This window comes from Chiloscyllium plagiosum, chromosome 2, assembly GCF_004010195.1.
Source record: "Chiloscyllium plagiosum isolate BGI_BamShark_2017 chromosome 2, ASM401019v2, whole genome shotgun sequence".
In the NCBI taxonomy this organism is placed as follows: Eukaryota; Metazoa; Chordata; class Chondrichthyes; order Orectolobiformes; family Hemiscylliidae; genus Chiloscyllium; species Chiloscyllium plagiosum.
Window position 1 is genome coordinate 37,398,670 of NC_057711.1, and position 20,408 is coordinate 37,419,077.

A 20,408-nucleotide genomic window follows, 5' to 3' on the forward strand; every position below is an offset into this window, starting at 1 on the left:
CCAAATTTTTAAGGATTTAAAATGAGGCTGCAAAATTTGCTTAACTTTAGCTGGGGAGATAATGTCCAGGAAGCTGCTGGAAAGGAAGAGTATTGGCAAAAATATGACAGAACAATTAGAATGTGAGCATGAATTCCACATTGATTAGACCCAAATACTCCATATAATGAAGGTGAGTGAAGGATGATTTAATTGGATTGTTTAAGATAACTAAAAGAGTTGAAAGGACAGACAAAGAGAAACGATTTCCTCTGGCAGGAGAATCAAGAGCAAGACTGTGTAAAATTAAAGCCAGACAACAAAAGGATAATGTCAGGAATCATTTCTTCACACAAAGAGTAGAAGAAACCCTAACCTTTCACTTTGTAAAAAGCCTTGGACCCTGCAGGTCAATTCAAAATGTTTAGACTCAGACCAGGGCACGCACTTCACCGGACAGGCAATGAAACTGGCCTGCTGCCTCCTCGGCATCAGACAGCACTTCCATGTCCCGTTCCATCCCCAGAGCTCCGGGATGGTCGAGCGCATGAACCGGACCCACAAAGCGGCGATCGCGAGGGCAATCGTCGAAACAGGGCAGGGCTCGGTGGACGTTCTGCCCTGCATACTGATGCGCTTAAGGACCACCCCAGGCCGCTCCACTGGCCTCACTCCCTTCGAGCAAAGGCATCCTGGAATAAAGTATCCAGGTAGCTTTCCCTCTATTTGATGTGCCACAGTGCCTACAGCCCAGCCTCCAGTTCAATAACTCTGAGCCAACATTCCTGCAGCTGCAGTATGGACTGTAGATCTAATAGCGTTGGATCATACTGGCACCCACAATTTCCTGAGAAAAACTTCTTCAGCCAGAGAGTGATGAATCTATGGAATTCATTGCCACAGAAGGCTGTGAAGGCCAGGTCATTGAGTATATTTAAGACTGAGATAGATAAGTTCTTGAGTATCAAGGGGATCAATAGTTATAGAGAGAAACCAGGAGAATAGAGTTGAGAAACATATCAGCCACAATTGAATGGTGAAGCAAACTTTATGGGCTGAATGGCCCAATTTCTGCTCCTATGTCTTATAGTCTTATTTACCATCACTATGCATCACCCGCCTTGCCATTTCACTTATCCCCTTTTCTTTTCAATGTTTCCCAGAGCCTGCTGTTCCTTTGCACCCATTACTTCTGCTCAAGTTGGGACTTAGTAATACATTTGGTCGTCCAGGGTAAAATGGCATCATTAGGTTCTAATTCTTAAAGTACAATCAGACACTTGTTGGGTAGCCAGAACCCCCTTCCAAAATGGCCTCTGAGTTGTGGAGATCAGGATGGGGTTGGATTGCTTTGAGAAATATAACCGTCTGCGTTCCCTGAAAATACAAGAAGTTAAAATCAGGACCCTAACATGATTTCCATAAGTGGCGTTTTGATGTTTAGGGTACAGAATAAGGCCAATCAGCCCATTGAGTCTTCATCAGTCATAAAGATCTGACCTCAGTAATCCCATTTTTAGCTCTTGGCCCACAGCCTGGAGGCTAAGGCAATGCAAAATACTGCTTAAATTTTGCAAAGTTTTCTGACTGATCCGTGCTTTCAAGCTGTGAGTTCCAGATTCCCACTACCCTCTGGCTGAAACCATTTCTTCTCAACTCTTCTTTTAGCCTTCTCCCCCTTACCTTAAATCCATGCTCCTGATTATTGATCCAGGACACTGTCTTCCCAATTATAAACGCTTCTTATGTCATTGTAACTACATGGTATAAAGTAAAGCCTCATCAAAATATACAACTAAATCATTGAATCATAGTTCTACAGTTCTTTAATATATCCTTCCTGTGCAAGTACAGAAATGTTTGTCAAATGATGTTTGATCATTGCAATGGTGTCTTTAAAGTGTAGACCATAATGTAATTCAGTAAATAATGATTTCAATAAATAAAACTGGTAGTTTTATTTTAGCAAAATTATTGTTGTCACAAAGAGAGTATTTAGTGCACAATTTGGAAGCATCAAACTACAAATCACTTCAAAAGGATCTTCAACCGATTACTTTCTATTCCTTAAGTAAGTGGTTAGCTGCTCTCAGATTGTGTACAATGTTACTGTAAAATAAGTCAATATTTTTGTCTGAATTCCCACAACGTCTTTCTGTTTCTCCACCTTGTGTGGACAGAAACATGAGACTGAAACCAGAAAGTTCTCACATCCTCCTCATGGTCTCTCCCCTGAGTGAAAATTGACAGTACTTCATTCTGTTAAATCATAGTGGGCGGCACGGTAGCACAGTGGTTAGCACTGCTGCTTCACAGCGCCAGAGACCTGGGTTCAATTCCCGCCTCAGGCGACTCTCTGTGTGGAGTTTGCACATTCTCCCCGTGTCTGCGTGGGTTTCCTCCGGGTGCTCCGGTTTCCTCCCACAATCCAAAAATGTGCAGGGGTTAGGTGAATTGGCCATGCTAAATTGCCCGTAGTGTTAGGTGAAGTGGTAAATGTAGGAGAATGGGTCTAGGTGGGTTACGCTTCGGCGGGTCGGTGTGGACTTGTTGGGCCGAAGGGCCTGTTTCCACACTGTAAGTAATCTAATCTAATCTAATCTAATCTAAAATCTAATCTAATCTAATCTAATCTAAATATTCTCATTCATCCAAACAATAAGTAAGCAGCATTATTCTCCACCAAAGAAAAATTATGCCTTTTAAACAAATGTTCTCTATCCTTATGAGGTTCACAAACAAATCACAATTTATTAACACGACCTTATTAGCAAAGAGTGTTCATTAGAATTCAGTATGATGTGGTTTTTGTAAAACATACAACATACTATAGCTCTTTTGATCACGCAGTGTGTTTAGGCAGGGAGACTTAGTGAACCACATAGAGCAGAAAGTTACTATGTCTAGTTCCTATTCTGAATTAGCTGATCTGAGCCAAACTGACAAGGGAAGATCAGCACATTTGAACTAATGAAGAAAAAAACAAGTCTGCACTGATTTCTGCTCTAAATCATTTTCCAACGGATATATGGTGGGGATAGGACTGGATTTGGTTGTCATAGAAGTTTACAGCATTGGAGAAGGACAATCGATCTTTTGGATCCCTATGAGCTGACAAACGGCCATTCAACTTAAATGCCACTTTCCAATTTTCAGTCTGTAGCCTTGTAAATTATTCCGAAGGATAAAGTCTTCTCACGCAGTTGACAGGGCCCTCAACCATAAAGAAAGCCAGACTAGACTTGAAATGTTAACTTTGTATCTCTCTTCAAAGACAATGTCTAACCTGCCAAGTTTCTTCAACATATTCTATTTTTATTTCGGATTTTCAGCATCCGCAGTATTTTGCTTTAAATGGGGTGAATGCTCACTTGGATTCAGGCATTAGTTGAGTGCACCTCGTGTTTGTGATTAATCATCTCCTGTTTATTAGGATTATCAAAATTGTAGGTTTACTAAATTGGGAACTGGCTGTAAGTCTTTGCATTATGTGTCTCTCATGGGAAATGTTGGGAAAGTGAAGGAAGAGTGAGATCTGTGGGTGAGTCCTTTACAGAATAGTGTGCATAGGCTAGATGGTTGCTTTCTGAACTGCATAGATTACTTTCCAGTCCATCACGTTAATTATCAAACTGGAATCCTTGGAGCTCAGCCAGCCTGTGATGAGATAAGTACATTTGGCTAGAAATAAGTCATTCATCCCCTCAAGCCTGTTCTATCATTCAGTTATTACCATGGCTGAACTATACTTTGAGGAGAAAGTGAGGGCTGCAGATGCTGGAGATCAGAGCTGAAAATATGTTGCTGGAAAAGCGCAGAAGGTCAGGCAGCATCCAAGGAACAGGAGAATCAACGTTTCGGTTATAAGCATCTGAAGAAGGGCTTATGCCCGAAACGTCGATTCTCCTGTTCCTTGGATGCTGCCTGAACTATACTTTGAGTCAAGAGTGTGGTACTAGAAAAGCACAGAGGAGCACAAAAATCGATGTTTCGGAAATAAGTCCTTCATCAGGAATCCTGACCAAGGGCTTATGCCCGAAATGTCATTTCTCTTGTTCCTTAGATGCTGTCTGATCTGCTGTGCTTTTCCAGCACTGCACTCTCGACTCTGATCTTCAGCATCTGCAATCCTCACTTTTTCCTGAACTATACCTTGAACTTATTTACTTGCTTTAGTTCTTTCCTTCTATATCTTTTATAAACCTAATGGGTTGATGCGATTGTCATGCATCTTATCATACTGTATATATTTTCTTTTGCTGACTGTTATGTCCTGATTCTATATATTAATCAGAAATATTTCTGTAGTAATTTAGACGTATGGTAGAGGCTGTATGGGATTTGCCTGTCTGGTGCTGAAACTGTGGCAGGAGGTCATGAGCGCCCCTGCAGAAACTTTAGAGAAGTATCTTTTTAATAAAACAAAGAACCATGGATGCTGGAAATCTGAAACAAATAAAAACAGAAATTGCTGGAGAAACACAACAGGTCTGGCAGCATCTAAGAAGGGTGACTGGATGCAAAATGTTAACACTGTTTGCACTGCCAGACGGACTGGGATTCTCCAGCAATTTCTGTTCTTGTTTGTTTCTGGAAACATGTTAGCAGCTTTAAAAGAAACCTGGATGGGTATATGAATAAGAAGGGTTTGGAGGGATATGGGCCAGGTGCTTGCAGGTGGGGCTAGATTGGGTTGGGATATCTGGTCAGTATGGACTAGTTGGACCAAAGGGTCTGTTTCCATGCTCTACATCTCTATGACGCTACCTCGCGGAGAGCCCTTGAAGTATGTTCATGTTTCCCAGAGGTCCTTATGTCTACTGATCTCTGCACATAGAGGCAAATCAGTGTTTATAGAAAATGGAAATACTTACATGACCCAGTGCCTTATCCTCTGTTGTCAGTGAGTGAATACATTACAACCATCAGTAGCATACCTTAAAAGTACATTCATTGTTGTTAGATATGAAGACAGCAAGATCTAACAAACAACAAATTCATGCATAACCTATTGATCTGTTTCAATGGCATTGATAATGGGAGGAATGTTGACTCGGACCGGTGAAATTCCCATTCAGCAATTAAATTGTACATTAATATCTTTTATATCCACCTGAACAGGAAGATAGGGCCTTAAATCGTATTTAACCCCATAACTTAGGTGCTACAATTAGGTTGCAGTAAAGCTTTCAAACAGAATAGACTACTGACAGCAACAAATAGCTATCTTCCTGCTTTGTGGTAGTCCAGAGGAGGATGATAACCCTCAGGGTGTGCAGTCGGTATAAGTTATGTATTATAAATTAAAGGAAGTATGAATTATTGTTTCTCTATAACCCAGAAGGATACAGAACTAACATTGCTAATAAGTTAAACTCACACCACAGAACAACAAAGTTGTTGTAAATGAGCAGTTTCCAGTTAACATAGTATGAGGTGCTCTTTTAATCAAATAGAAAGTTTCACCTCAACTCTTATCGGCTGTGAACAGTTCCGTTTTAAGGGCATTCGTTCTTACTCAGTTGTTTCAGGGAACACATCCCCTTTCATATTCAGTTATAGCACTTGCTCCTATGTGGTCCAAAAAATAAATGGATTAATTTCACTTTAGTTCTTTTCAATCTATTTTTATATAGCAAGCACTTCAAAAACTAAGTAGAATGTTCTAGCCATTCCATCCACACTTCTTGATGGTTGGTAAAGGAACAATAAGGATTAAGATGAAACATTTACCAAGCATTTTATTACAATAACTTATTTTTCTTTTCCACTTTCTCGCCTGCTGCCTTCACAAGATTCTGTTTTAACAACTCCAGTTTATGGCGGGTACCTTGCTTGAATGATATTTTTCAGCGTTGAGTTTAGACAGCGAGTGCTAGCAATTTATGGTGAAGCTGAAAATGGTCTTATGCTTACCCGCCTATCTTTTCCACACTCACTTCCAGCACAGCACATTGGATTGTAATCAGGAATCTGAATCCTAGCCGATTTCCTCTGGTTGTAAAGTTTTTAATAGGATGGCGTTTTGCCTCATTTTTAAAAAAATGTGATTTAATTTCCTACATTTTTATTTGCCTATCCATTCTTTCCTTGAAATAAAACATTCTTTTATGAGTTCTTTTGTATTCCTTAAAACAAAAATTGGAAACATGTATTCTACTATATACAGCCAAGTTTCAAACATGGATAAAAGAGCTGAATTCTAGGGGTGAAGTAAGAGTGACAGCCCTTGACATCAAGGATGCATTTGACTCAGCCCAAGCAAAACTGGAATCAATGGGTATCAGGTGGCAAGCTCTCCGCTGGTTGGAGTCATATTTAACAAATAGGAAGATTATTGTCGTTGTTGGAGGTCAGTCGTTGCAGCTCCAAGACATCTTTGCAGGAGTTCCTCAGGGTAGTCCCCTACGCCCAGCCATCTTCAGCTGCTTCAGCAATGACTTTTCCTCCATCATAAGATCTGAAGTGGGGATGGGATGTTCGCCAATATTGGCACGATGATCAGCACCATTCATGCCTCTTCATCTACAGAAGCAGTTCATATTCAAATCCAACAAGATCTGGGCAATAACCAAGTTTGGGCCAACAAGTGGCAAATAACAATCGTGCCACACAAATGCCAGGCAATGACCATCTCCAATAAGAGACAATCTAGTTAATGCTCCTTGACATTCAACTGTGTTATTGTCACTGAATCCCCCACTATCAACAGCCTTGAGGTTACCATTGATTTGAAACTCAACTGGACTTGCCACATAAACATACTGGCTCAACCGCAGGTCAGAGGCTAAGAATACTGTGGCAAGTAACTCACTTCCTGACTCCTCAAAGCCTGTCCACCATCTAGAAGGCACAAGTCAAGAGTCAAGAATACTCCTCAGTTGCCTGGATGGGTGCAACTCCAAGAACACTCAAGAAGCTTGACATCATCCAAGATAAAGCAGCCTGCTTGATCAGCACCACATCTACAAGCATCCATTCCCTCCACCACCGATGCTCAGTAGCAACAATGCGAACTATCCACAAGATGCACTGCAGAATTCAACAAAGATCCTCTAGAAGGACAACAGCAGTAGATACATGTGAACACCAACATCTACAAGTTCTCCTCCAAGCCACTCATTATCCTGAAATATATTGCCTTTTCTTCAAAATGCTGTTTCAAAATCCTGAATTCCTCAGGGCATTGTGGGTCAACCTAGATTCCATGAACTGCAGCGCTTCATGAAGGCAGTTCATCACCACTTTTTCAAAGGCAACTAGGGATAGGTAATAAATGCTGGCTCAGCCATCAACCCCCCACATCTTACAAGGAAATTTTAAACAAAAGCTGTAGTCTCACCAGAGCCCTGCTCAGTCGACACAAGACATTCCTGCCCCACTTCAGCAAGAATGTCTCATGCCGACTGAACAGGACACCGGTGAGACCACACCTTTATGTTGTTTTTTCATGGGACGTGGGCAAGCATTTATTGCCATCCCTGGGTGCCCTCAAAAAGGTGGTGGTGAGCTCCTGTACTTGAATCCTCTTGCTGTGAAGGGAAAAATACAATCGTGTAGATGGAGAAGGAGAGTTACAAAGGCCCACAGGCCTTGATTGTCACTCCTGGTCAGACACAGTAAGGTGGGGGAGCACTCAGGGAAGCCAGGTCTGGGCTCCTGCAAAGAGCTGAGGAGGTTGCCTGTGGCTGAGGTGACAGGGGCAGGAAGTCTGCCTTGAGGCTCCAAGATTTAAAAAAAAACATTCCTCCAGAACATGACTCTTACACTCCCTACGTCACAGATATCTCAACTTATGACACCTAACACTTTCCTATCCACCCAGCACGGTCCCTCATAAGCTCTTTGTGACCCTATGACCCACCATCCATCGTTCATGGCCCCTCATACTGTCGATGCCAACAGGGTGCCAACTCAAAACATTTTTCCACACATTCACCTCCACAAACCAGGCCAAATTACCGAATTGCTGTGAGTATCCATGCACACTGTTCCATCACTTAGAAGTTCTACATTATTACACTCTATTGAGAAAAGCATTCCAATTTATAAAAACATATTTTGACAGCTCTTGATAGGTTTGACACTTCCTCACTTTCTTGACAGTTTTACAGTTCCAAGAGCTTATGAACCTCGTAGGCACCAACTTCTCAACTGTTACCAATCCTAACTTACACGTGTACCCTCCAGAAGGATATGTGAGACCCTCCAAAGGTAACAAGCCCTCCCCACAGTACCTGACACCGTCACTCAACTGTGTCTGACCCCCCACTCCCCTCCCATATATTCTAACACCATATGACTCAAGGTACCTTACCTCATCTGGAGTATTCTGACTTTTAAAAGAAAGCTACAAAGTTCAGGCTTACTGTATAGCACATTCAGGTTCTATGCTATGCTGCAGGAATGCCAAATTCCTACTTCAGTGGGGGAAGCCGGTAATTGAAATGTAGATGAAGGTGAGGGAGAAGGTGATAGGTTGGAGTGGATAGATGGGAACGGTGATGGACAGGTCAAGAGGGCGGTGCCGAGTTGGAGGCTGGGGAATGGGACAATATGGAGGGAGGGGAAATGAATAAACTGTTGAAATCCACATTGATCCCATGGCGGACCTTGCAAACACATGGGATCAATGTGGATTTCAACAGTTTCCTCATTTCCCCTTCCCCCACATTATCCCAGTCCCCAGCCTCCAACTCGGCACTGTACTCTTGACTTGTCGATCACCTTTCCCATCTATCTGCTCCACCCTCCTCTCCAACCTATCACCTTCTACCTCACCTTCATCTACCTATTGCATTCTCAGCTACCTTCCCCCCAGCCCCACCCACTCCTATTTATCTCTCAGCCCCTTGGCCCAAAAGCCTCATTCCTGAAGAAGGGCTTATGCCCGAAACATCGATTCTCCTGCTCCTCAGATGCTGCCTGACCTGCTGTGCTCTTCCAGCACCACAGCCATTGAAAATAGTCGCATAAGGATATCAGTGTGTTTTTAACAGAAGAGCATAAATCTATTACAAAAAGGAGAAACAACAAAGCTATGCATACGTAAAATATTTTAGAACTATCCTAATATCAACAGTAAAAAGATTCAAACTTTTACTCTGCAATATCCTTTATAGTCACTCAACTTCAGTGAAGAGTGACACAGTGATTAGTATTGCTGCCTCAGAGTGCCAGGGACCTAGGTTCAATTCCATCCTCGGTGACTGCGTGGGGTTTCCTCCCACAGTCCAAAAATGAGCAGGTTAGGTGGACTGGCCATGCTAAATTGCCCTTAGTGTCCTGGGATGTGCTGGCTAGGTGGATTAGCCATGGAAATTGTGGGGTAACAGGGATAAGGGTGGGTCTGGGTGGGATGCTCTTTGGTGGGTCGGTATGGACCTAATGGTCTGAATGGCCTGCTTCCACACTGAAGGGATTCTATGAAGTAACATTTCTATTTTAACTCTTTTATTTCTTACTCAGTTGACTCTTTCTGGATCTTTCCCTTAGAGTCATAGAGATGTGCAGCATGGAAACAGACCCTTCGGTCCAACCCGTCCATGCTGACCAGATATCCCAACCCAATCTAGTCCAATGACTTTTAAGTTCTTACAGCCTAAATATGTTTTTCCAGCTCTGATGGCCTGGATACTTCCTTACAATACTGACAGCTTACAGATTTTAACCAACTCTCACAGTCTCTGGAAACATCTTACACTAAGGAACTGCCCTTCTGTGAGAATGACCACTTTCTCTTTCTGAACTCAACCGATCAGTGGCCCTCTATCATTAACATTGTGAACATTCAGCAATTAACCTAAGAAACTGATTAAGTATTTTAACTTAAGCCACATGCTTTCTTGGAAAAGCTGCCTTTAGTTCACGACTGAAAATAATTTTCTGTCCTTTGAAAGTCAGCTCCACAGAACTAAAAACTAAAGTGCACTTTTCCTCCACATCAATCCAAATTCCCCTCACCCCCACAAAACAAACTCACATCACAGAAGGAAAATGTGGGGTCATCCACTTTGAATCAAAGACTGACAAATCAAAATATTTTCTTAAATGTCAAGACATTAAGAACAAAGGAGCCACAAAAAGGGTTGGCATGTCCATGTACAGAAAATAGCAGACTGGCACAGAAAAACCTCATAAACCCTGATGAAATGTTAGCCTTCATCTGAAGGAGGCTAGCAATACCAAGTGAAAAAAACCTGGAAGGGCAAGGAATGCAGCTTTGACAGAATGATACCAAGGTTTAAAAAGAAAGATTGAGGACAAGTTGCATCAACCTGCAAGTCACAATGTAGTAGCACAGTATCACATCTTAAAATTCGAGCTAGGTTAATTACAAATGCAATCAGAAACACTTTTTCACACAAAAAGTAATAGAAATTTTGAACTTTTTCCACAAAGGCTAAACTGAGCCTTTCAACACTCAGAACACTAGAGTTTTGCTAATAGTGCGAATGGGTATAGATCAATGGTAGGTAAATAGGATTGAGCTACAGGTATTATTAAATGGCAGAGCTGGTTGGATTGCCTGAGAGACTTTTAGGCGAAAGTGGGTACTGCAGATGCTGGAGATCAGAGTCTAGATTAGAGTGGTGCTAGAAAAGCACAGCAGGTCAGGCAGCATCCAAGGAGCAGGAAAATCAACGTTTCGGGCAAAAGGGCCACTCTAATCTAGATGAGAGACTTCTGTTCCTATTGGCTGATTTACCTGTTCTCCGGCATCTGGACCAATCACCCTTTTGATGCTTTCCAGAAGATTCAGTCTCCAGTCCCCAACAAGGAGAGAAACTTTCAAAAGGGAGAGAAAAAAGAAATCCCAGGTAAACCTTTTGTGTGACCTACCCATATAACATTGATTTGGCTAGATTTGCAGGCTTGGCAGGATTTCTTTTATGCTGAAAATGTGTTGCTGGAAAAGCGCAGCAGGTCAGGCAGCATCCAGGGAACAGGAGAATCGACGTTTCGGGCATAAGCCCTTCTTCAGGATTTCTTTTATTGTTGGGAAAACAAAATTAAGAGCCTTCAAGAAAATCACTTTTAGAAGTTGGAGATCAAATAATGATAAAACTTGAGGCTTTAGATTTAGAAGTCTCAAAATTGTAGGAAGTTCAGTCAGGTATCTCAGATGAGAAAGTTAATATTATTGTCTGCACCACTTCAGGGCTGGGGGTCTTGCAGGATTGTAGTGGTGCCACTACAGCTACCACTGGTTAGAAGCAGCTGATCTAGGTGGAGCACGTGCACCATCAGACTCCGAGGCAACCATGAGTCTTCACCATGTAGGTAATGTGAGTTCCCTTTCTTCTCTGGTATCTTTAATTAGATTTGAGGAACTATGCAACATTGCAGGTCCGTTATGTAAAATAGAAGTTTTGTTCTATCCTATTTTTCAGTAAGCTGGAAAGCAGATAAATGGATGTTAACATGCTTCAGAATGGATGTTTTGGAGAGAGGGTACATTTTCCACATAGATATAAAGTGCTGGAAAAAGGCAGCAGGTCTGGCAACATCTGTGGAGAGAAAGTTAATGTTTCGAGTCAGATCCGACTCTTCTTTAGACCATGTTTACTGTTTTTCTCTCTCCACAGCTGCTGCCAGACCTGCTGCGTTTTTCCAGCACTTTCCACTTCTATCTTTTGAATCTCCAGTATCTCCAGCATTTTGCTTTTATTTTAGATGTACTTTAAGGTCTGCTTTGATAATTTTGCTGCCAGAAGCTGCTTTAAAATTGGTACAGATGTAGTCGGCTTTTGTTCATTTACCAATCTACATACGGTTGGAGGGTTCCCAGTCGGAAGATAAGATAATTAGGACAAATGAAGAAGCCTCATATAAAGTTATTTATTACAAGAACCTTGGGATCATTTTAACTGAATCTGTCCAGCAGGAAACAGCCAAATTCCACCAGATCACTCGCTTTCCATCCAATCTGATTTTCTTTTCCATCTCAAAAACAATAAAAAGAACTAGATCATATTTATTCTAGAATTATTAATTAGTATTTCTGAGAAAATTAGAAGTTGTGGTTCTCCCATAGTTGACCTTCAAACATGAACGGAAGAGGAAACAATAAATACCAGATAGATAATGGACAGGTCAGAATCTAATCAAAAAGTTCCACTAGTCCTTCCAAATCATGATCAGCCACTTGAGTGTAGAACACACTTTTTAGTCTTCTGCTTTTGCTATTTATTGAACTGTCATCACATCAATAGAGAAAAAAAAAGATTTCCACAGCATTCACACTTTGATACAGCTTTGATGGAGGTCTTTTCGGAGGCAAGGGGAGGCGGTTTGAGTACGTGTAGAGTTAAATCCAGATCTAGTCAGAATACATCATCATCATGCCACCATTTCTCGGTTTCACCCCAGTTGCTTAGAAGGCAAGTGAAGAACACCCACGGAGTTATTGGGTAAGTTACTTAAATATTCCAATATATCATTAAGTACTTTATTAACTGAGATTCCTGCCTTCAACAGGCTGCAGATCTATTGCCCAAACTGTCAACAATTCACCAGATCGGCCAGATAAGTACATAGTGAGCAATATTTCTTCAATGAAAGTGACAGGCTGGAAGGTCTTTGATCAGTGAAACAGCAGAGCTCTGAATATGGCTGGGTGAGAGATGATTACTTTCACACTCCTGTTCATACAGTATTTTCAGCGCTTGCCAGGCTCTCCACTGGTCTTGAATTTCACTCACTTCCTGCTGCATCACTCTATTGTTGCAGCATGGAAGCAATTGGCACATCATAAGACCAAGGAGCAGAAGCAAGCTATTCAGCCCATTGAATCTGTTCCTTCATGCAATTAGATCATGGCTGATCTGATTATCCTCAACTCCACATTCTTGCCTTTTCCTCTGTAACCCTCGATTCTTTTACTGATGAAAAATCTATCTGAACTGTCAACACACTTAACAACTCTGTCTCGACAGCACTCTGTCATAAACAATTTGACAGATTCATGACTCTCGAAAGGAAGAAATTCATTTTTGATGAGGAGTGAAAAAGGGCTGCAACACTGACTCTAACAATACCAGCAGCCCGAGGTGCCACAACAGCATTAATTGTACTTTCTTCAGCCAAAGGAGACAAGATCCTCAATCTGTAAAAGATCAGTTCTCTCACTATGTCGGAGCTCCAATGCCTCAGGAGGCTTTGGTTTTCATAGCAGGCCACCACTGCTATCTGTAGCCTTCTGCAATAAAGCCTTTTTCACAGGCAACCAGGTAACTATGAATCACTCGTGCTGATATGCTGTTAATGGTGACCTGAGGGAGACTCCAATCGGCTCTCTGCCTTTCCCGACTGGATTTTCTCTTCTCCCATAAGGAGAGAAAGCAGAGTTGCTCAATGTTGTTAATGGCTTGTGTGGATAGCGGAGAACAACATTGCTGGAGGGTGACCGCAAGACATTGATATGAGAAGGCAATAGGCTGAGGCTGAGTGAAAATGCTGGCTGCTCAGATGGAATCACTGAATTGCTACAATGCACAAGGAGACCATTCAGCCCACTGTGCCTGCACCAGCTCTTCAAACGAGCATCGTTACTTCATGCCATCCTCCTGCTTTACTCCCCCATTCTCTTGCATGCTATTTCTATCCAAATAACCATCAAATACTCTCTGCGAGACACCTGACAGAGGGTTCAAGTCATGTTGTTCTAAGGAGATCTTCGCAGGAGAATGCTGGAAAAGTCAAAGGTGCGGGGCTTTGCTCCTGGAATTACCCCTTCTCTCAGCCTGTCTGCTCTCCTGAGGCCCTGGATCCTCTTGGTGCTCCGTCTCCAGATTGGAAATTCCACACTTTTACTGTTAGCTTTCTTGGCAACTTCCATCAATACCTGGAGAGGTTGCCCTCCTCTTCCTGTGCTGAGGGAAAATTCCATAGATCCTGCAACAGACACTCCACACAAGCGTAGGAGACCCAGCAAGCAGCCCTTCTGTGTTCACTGTATAGTGATTGTAACAAGGTCAGCCAGGTGGACATCATAGAATATGAGTTTCCTGACTGGGGCTGTTAATCTGTTCTGCTCAGGGAGCCTTGGCTGACAGATACAAACAGCAGAGTCAGAGATTCTGTTCACACTGAGAACTGGCTCTGAGGAAGCCAGGAGAAAGTGAGGACTGCAGATGCTGGAGAGTCAGAGTCGAAAAGTGTGGCACTGGAAAAGTGCAGCAGGTCAGGCAGACTCTCCTGCTCCTCAGATACCACCTGACCTGCTGTGCTTTTCCAGCACCACACTTTTCGACTCTGAGGAAGCGAGAGCAGTGTCACATACTATGCATGTGTAAATAAAGGGTGACTTGGTGACGGGACACCAGCCTCTGTAGAGTTATTTCACCCTTTCCACCCTCACGTTTGCTGCAACCTCAAACATCCATCACCCGTTAAGCCTTTTAAACATTTCATGATCCTTTTAATTGGAAACCCTTCCTTTGACTCCACCAACTGCCTGCCATATCCAGAGACAAGATGCTGTGGCAATGTTTTGGAGAAAGGACTTCAGCAAAACCTGCTACAGATTGCAGAAAATTCCATATCTAATTATCATCCTTCCACTTCAGCAGTGACGATCAGTTTCACTCAATATCACTGCCCTGCAACCATTAATTTTCTATAATCGATCATAATGTTTTAGGTGTAGTTTAATATTAACTATTACTCTAGTTCAGTTCAACTAGAGAAACCACAGAAAGCAGCTGAGGCCAAACCATTGAATGTTTTCAAGTTAAAAATACAGGCTAAAGAAATTACAGGGGTATGGGGAAAGCGGGAACAGGGTGTAGAGCTGGATGATCAGCCATAATGATATTGAATACTGGAGCAGGTTCGAAGGGCTGAATGGCCTACAACTGCTCCTAGTTTTTTTTCTCTCTCGGATGCTTTGTGTAGGTGATGAATGATGATAAGGAGTTACAGATGGGAGCATAATAGCCATGAAACCATTTTATTTTAATGTCGACAGACAGACAGACACACACACACACACACACACACACACACACACACACAGTCAATGACATTTAAAATTAATTGTCAGTATTTTACAATTCTCATTATCGAGGCTACCATTTTAAGTATAGGTGGGCTATATACCACCAGCTTCTCACTCATTTACACAGTTACTGTAGTCTGTAATTCCAGCTGATCTGAACTGTACTACAGTTTAAGTACTTTCATTTCAAAAACACAGATTTTTTTAAATTTAAAATGAACAAAGTACAAAGTTTCAATGGGTACTGAAAAGTTTCTATTGATATAAAGAGAAGTTGCAATAGGCTCACTTCTGTGTTACAGATAACAAGCACTGACACTATGAAACCATTGGTTATTCTGCAGTGAAAATTGTTGCCACAAAGGAAGGAATTATGAGCAACTGAAAATGACTTTTTTTTCATTTGAAGTAAGACCCATGTTTAAATAAACATGTAACAGAAAGAATCCTATTGCAGAATAATCCAGTGTCTCAGTATCTTAAATCTGCATCACAGAACAATATTGGGTAACATTCATCTTGGAATGAATCCTGAAGGCTCTTCGGTGTTCTTGGTCATTTTCAATGACTTAACTTCTTGTCCAAGTTTTCCTTGATGACATCAAGAAATTCTTCAGTGTACACATAATGCTGCCCTGGTTTTATACTAGCAATGGAGGAAATGACAGAACATTAGTGGAAAATTGCAGTAACAGGTTTTGAACACTCAGTTCATTTCCAACTCAAATACAAACAACAGAATTTAAGAATTTACAACCATACCCAGCTTCAACTATGGCCCATTGTTCTGTCCCATAATCATTCCAATCAACTAAGCCAGCAGGAGGCATGAATGCACTAACAATTTGAAAGCAAGTAATCATCATGAAATAATGGAACAAATTGCATATGGGCTGGATTTAAATTCTTCCTTAAAAAAGGAAAATGCGCACACAATTTTGGATTGCCACTAGCTTACATGTGTTACATTACTTTTGAGTGCTCATCAAGCTTTTTACCACAGTAACGGTGTGATTTTCTGTTTCTTCAAAAGAAAAGTGTGAGGTTGAACATGGTAGATCATGCTGAGAGCAGAAAAGCAAGCAAGAGCAGGTTTCCCAACTTCTCACAGGCCTCGACATTTGTAAACTGGGTCATCAGTGTGAGCTGACCAATCAGAGGCGGGCAGCTTCCAAGTCCAAGAAATGGTAGCAAGGAATGACTCAAAGTTCCAATCACCAGGGAATGATCCTGAGCAAGTTGTTGGAGCCGTGGGCTGGATCCTGATGAACTTCATTCTAAGTTTTAAAAGAAGTGGCTAATAAGGTAGATGTTGCATTGGCTTAATTATCCAAACTTCCTTCGATTCAGGAAGGTTCCATCAGATTAGAACAGAGCAAATGTAAATCCCCTTTTCATAAAGGAGACAGAAAATAGGAACCTACAGAGACAAATGTAACAATCATAATTCTCAAGAAGCTCTTTATTACAGCACAGAATAGCATTGAAGTTGGGAAAAGTTCATTCAAATCAATAAATATTTGGTATATTTATTTGCCCAGTATGACTTGAAATTATATTTTAAACTATTCCAATGTGTTGTGCATTAGCAGATCACACCAAACATCAAAAGGAGATTTCCTAAATAGATAATTTAAATTTCTAATTTTAGAATCTCCATTTGCGTGCTCCAGTCCTGAAGTTTGGTGTACTTTGAATTAATAATGTGTTTTCCATTTCTATATGCCATCTAATAGTTCAAGTACATTTTTACTATTCCCCCCACTAGTTGCCTTTTGTCTCATCCGTGAGGTTCAATATCTTGCCTTTTCTCACAGCTCTTTCCTTTTACCGCAGTTCTCAAAATGACATTATTCTAAGTGTGATCTGACTAATACATTGCAAAACATCAATACCTTTTGTCTTAAACTCTAGGCTAAACTGCCTACAATCCATAATTCTTTGTATAATTCTTTTGTTACATGGTCCCACATTGGAAGTGATATAGCCGCCATTACCCTCAAACCTCACTCACTTCATTCTTCTGATGTTACTACACTGTCTTTATTGGGGTGCTTTTGTCATCAATTCCCAACATCAAGATTTGGTGCACGCCATTATCAAGAAGTTGTGGAAAACCTGCATTGCTAACCTGCCAAATCTTTGTGCGAGCAACAAATTTAGAACCATGGCATTATGTGGGTCTTTAGAGGGTAAATGCATTGTTGAGGTCCCAACACAGATCTTTGTTATACTCTACAAGTCACATCCTGCTAACTGGAGATCCTTCCCATCCTCTTTACTGTGGTCTCCCATCTGCTCAGTCAATTTCTGAACCAGATCATAATTGGCCTTCAATTTGCTGAGTTCCAACTCCAGCACCTGTCACTTAGACGGTACTTATAGAGTCATAGAGCCCTAATGGAATCTATATAAAGGTAATATAATAAGATAATGTCATCCTTAGTCATTTTCTAATTTTGGCAGTGGCTGCTACATTGGTGGTGGCGGCATTGGTGACTTGTGCCATCTTTCACTGCTGGACCTATGAGAATTGGCAACTTCATCGTCGGGCACTGGCAGCGGCGAATCAGTGGCAGAAGGGCATCACAGCAACCATCAAGGTCAGCAAAGCGATGAGAGATGTAACTCTCACGTTGGTGGGTCTGGTGCAGAAGCAGATGAGGCGATGACAGAGGAGAATCAGCCCAGCAGCACAAGATGACGCCTGAAGAGTAGGGACTTCAGCGTTGGTTGGTGCAGTGTCAACAGTGGAGGAGGAAGGATGGCAGCATGGGTGTTGTCGATGATCAGCTGGTTCAGAGCTCAGAGCTGATAGACTCTCTCTAAGCTACATCCTACTTTTTTCTTATTTGTAAAACTATTCAAAATGGCACTCGATCGTGGCAACAGTGGAAAAGCCTTTCACTGTATTTTACCGTTTTTCTCACTGCAAAATACACATGACAATGAAATCATTCATGCCATTCATTCATTCGAATGATATGGGTGCAATATTTATCTTGTGAAACTTCTCATGGGTTTCCTCATGTTCCTGTTCTAAACCAATTTCCTATCCAAGATCACACCTCACTTTGGATTCCTTTACGATTGGTTTGGTTAGAGGCTTTTTGAACTGATTTTAGATTCAGGATTGACTACATTAGGGAAAAAAAACAATGACTTACTTCTGCAGCCCATGAATACAAGCTGCCAAGTCCTTTGTCATGACACCACTTTCCACAGTTTCTACACACACCTGCTCCAGGATATCAGTAAACCTTTAAGACAGAAGTGTATAAGATCATGACAGACATGGATAGGGTGAATGCATTCAGTCTTTTTCCCCGGGTTGGGGAATCAAGGACTAGAGGGCATCAGTTTAAGGTTAGAAGGGAAAGAATAAAAGGGAACCTGAGGGACAAATGTTTTTACACAGAGGGTGGTACACATATGGAATGAGGTGCCAGCAAAAATTATTGAGGTGGGTGCATTAACAATATTTAAGCAGCATTTGGATAAATACATGGATAGGAAAGGTTTTAGGAGGATATGGGCCAAGTGCAGGGAAATGGGGTTAGTGTGGATGGACATCTTGGTCAAAGGGCCTGTCTCCGTGCTGTAGGACTCTATGATATATAGAATAAATGACTAAATATGAATGACTGCAATGATAACAGAATCCTTCAATGCACCAAGTCACAGAATAGCAGAAAGTGGGGATACCAGCGACCAGTGGCCCAGTGCGGAGCATGGTGACAGCCAGTGGTCATACCACGTGGAGGTTCCCGGCATTGGTCTGCTGCAGACAGCCCTTGGAGAGGGCCTGTGATGCTTCTTGTTTTTCATGGTATGGTCATACCCTGTATGGCTGTAATGTAACATTTAGTTCTTCATTTCTCTACTCTGCAAGTAAGGATTGTACCTAGATACTCTGTACTAAGATGCTGTAAATGGTGACTTATACATTTTTCATTGTACTCATTTGAGCATATGTGACAATAAAGCAAATTCAATTCAACTCAAAAGAGTTTATGGCTGCAGCTCCCTTAGATTGAGGATCCAGTTTCGCAGTGGGCAATCACACTGGACAGTCCTCCTCAGCTGCTGCTTTGGCAAATGCCTTGTTCTTTGGACAGAGTTTGTCACTGGGTCTGAAGTGAGCTAATGTATGATGAGAATGAAATTCACTTTGTCAATATTTATATTTCAGTCATGGATCCAATACAGCACTTCCATAAGTTTCGTGAAATGTGAGATTCTCATACATAATGGAAGGAGATGACTGATGTTATAAGTAGTAAGGATTGAGTTTGGACAAAGAAAAGTTATATCATAGCAGATCCAGGATTTTTAAAGATGATGATACAGGGGATCCCTGGATTACGAATGTTTGACTTTCAAATGTTTGTACTTATGAATGCGACCTTAAACAAGGGTATAATTTTAAATATCTGATATACGAACAATTCCTGTACTTACAAATGGTTATTTTATACTGTCCTGCATTGTTTTCTAGCCTGTGTATGAATCAACTTACAAACAGCCTCAGGAACCCATTCACAAACCGGGGACTGCCTTTTCTCATCTCATCTGATGGGAAAGCCAGTTCAATCTGAACAGAGTATCTTGTACGACTGTGAACTTTTTCAGAATGGTTCACTGGAGTGATCAGAAAACAGATTTGTAGCCTGAAGTGACAGGGTGCCATCCACCTATTTTCATTCATCTAAAACAAATAGAATCAGCACTTGCACTACAATACGTACAAAAGGCTCCTCAGATCTTGAATACTTCCCCATTATATTCACTAGGTGAAGCATACACGACTTGTCAGAGTAATAGTCAGAGTAATAGTTAGAGTAATAAATGCAGTTATTGTCTCCCTATAAAATTCAGAGCATTCTCAATACATTGAATCCTTTGAAAAGCAGAAAAGACTCACTGTTTAAGTTGCTGATTGCCATCGAGTTTCGCTCTGTGCTCCAGCCCTCGCGTCCAGGCAAAGATACTGGCAATTGGATTTGTGCTAGTTGCTTTGCCCTGGTGTTAAAACAAAACAGAAACAGCATTGTACAGTCACAGAATGCAGTTCTGAGCATTGTTGGGATTGATAATTCAACACTAACCTGTAATTTGTGATATCCTTGTAGGACAACACAAGAGACAATAAAGCACATGGAAAATCAAACTTAAGTGGTTCATTCCAGATTCCGGATTAATGGTGCTGGAAGAGCACAGCAGTTCAGGCAGCATCAAGTAGCATAGAGTACAATAGGTCAGTGGGGAAGGGGATGAAGGTGATAGGTCTGGGGCGGGGGGGAGGGTGGAGTGGATATTCCAGAATCAAGGGAGCTATTCCACCTCTCTCTCCTTAAGGAATCTCTCACATAATGTTCAAAACTTTATACAACTTAAATACATTTCCCATTTCATTTAGTTACAAATC

The 20,408-nt window shown here is 41.5% G+C and overlaps 1 protein-coding gene across 1 annotated transcript in view; it reads right to left on the minus strand.

Moving 5' to 3' along the window:
• Positions 1 to 14,207: 14,207 nt before the first annotated feature.
• The window catches only part of LOC122558882 (isocitrate dehydrogenase [NADP], mitochondrial-like), an 87,138-nt gene continuing 80,937 nt past the window's right edge, over positions 14,208 to 20,408 (minus strand). Inside the window, exons 9-11 of the mRNA XM_043707791.1 lie at positions 19,905 to 20,002; positions 18,148 to 18,240; positions 14,208 to 15,626 (exon numbers count right to left, since the gene is read on the minus strand). Of these exons, the coding sequence (XP_043563726.1) occupies positions 15,542 to 15,626; positions 18,148 to 18,240; positions 19,905 to 20,002 (276 nt within the window). The 3' untranslated portion in view covers positions 14,208 to 15,541. The remainder of the gene's footprint in view (positions 15,627 to 18,147; positions 18,241 to 19,904; positions 20,003 to 20,408) is intronic.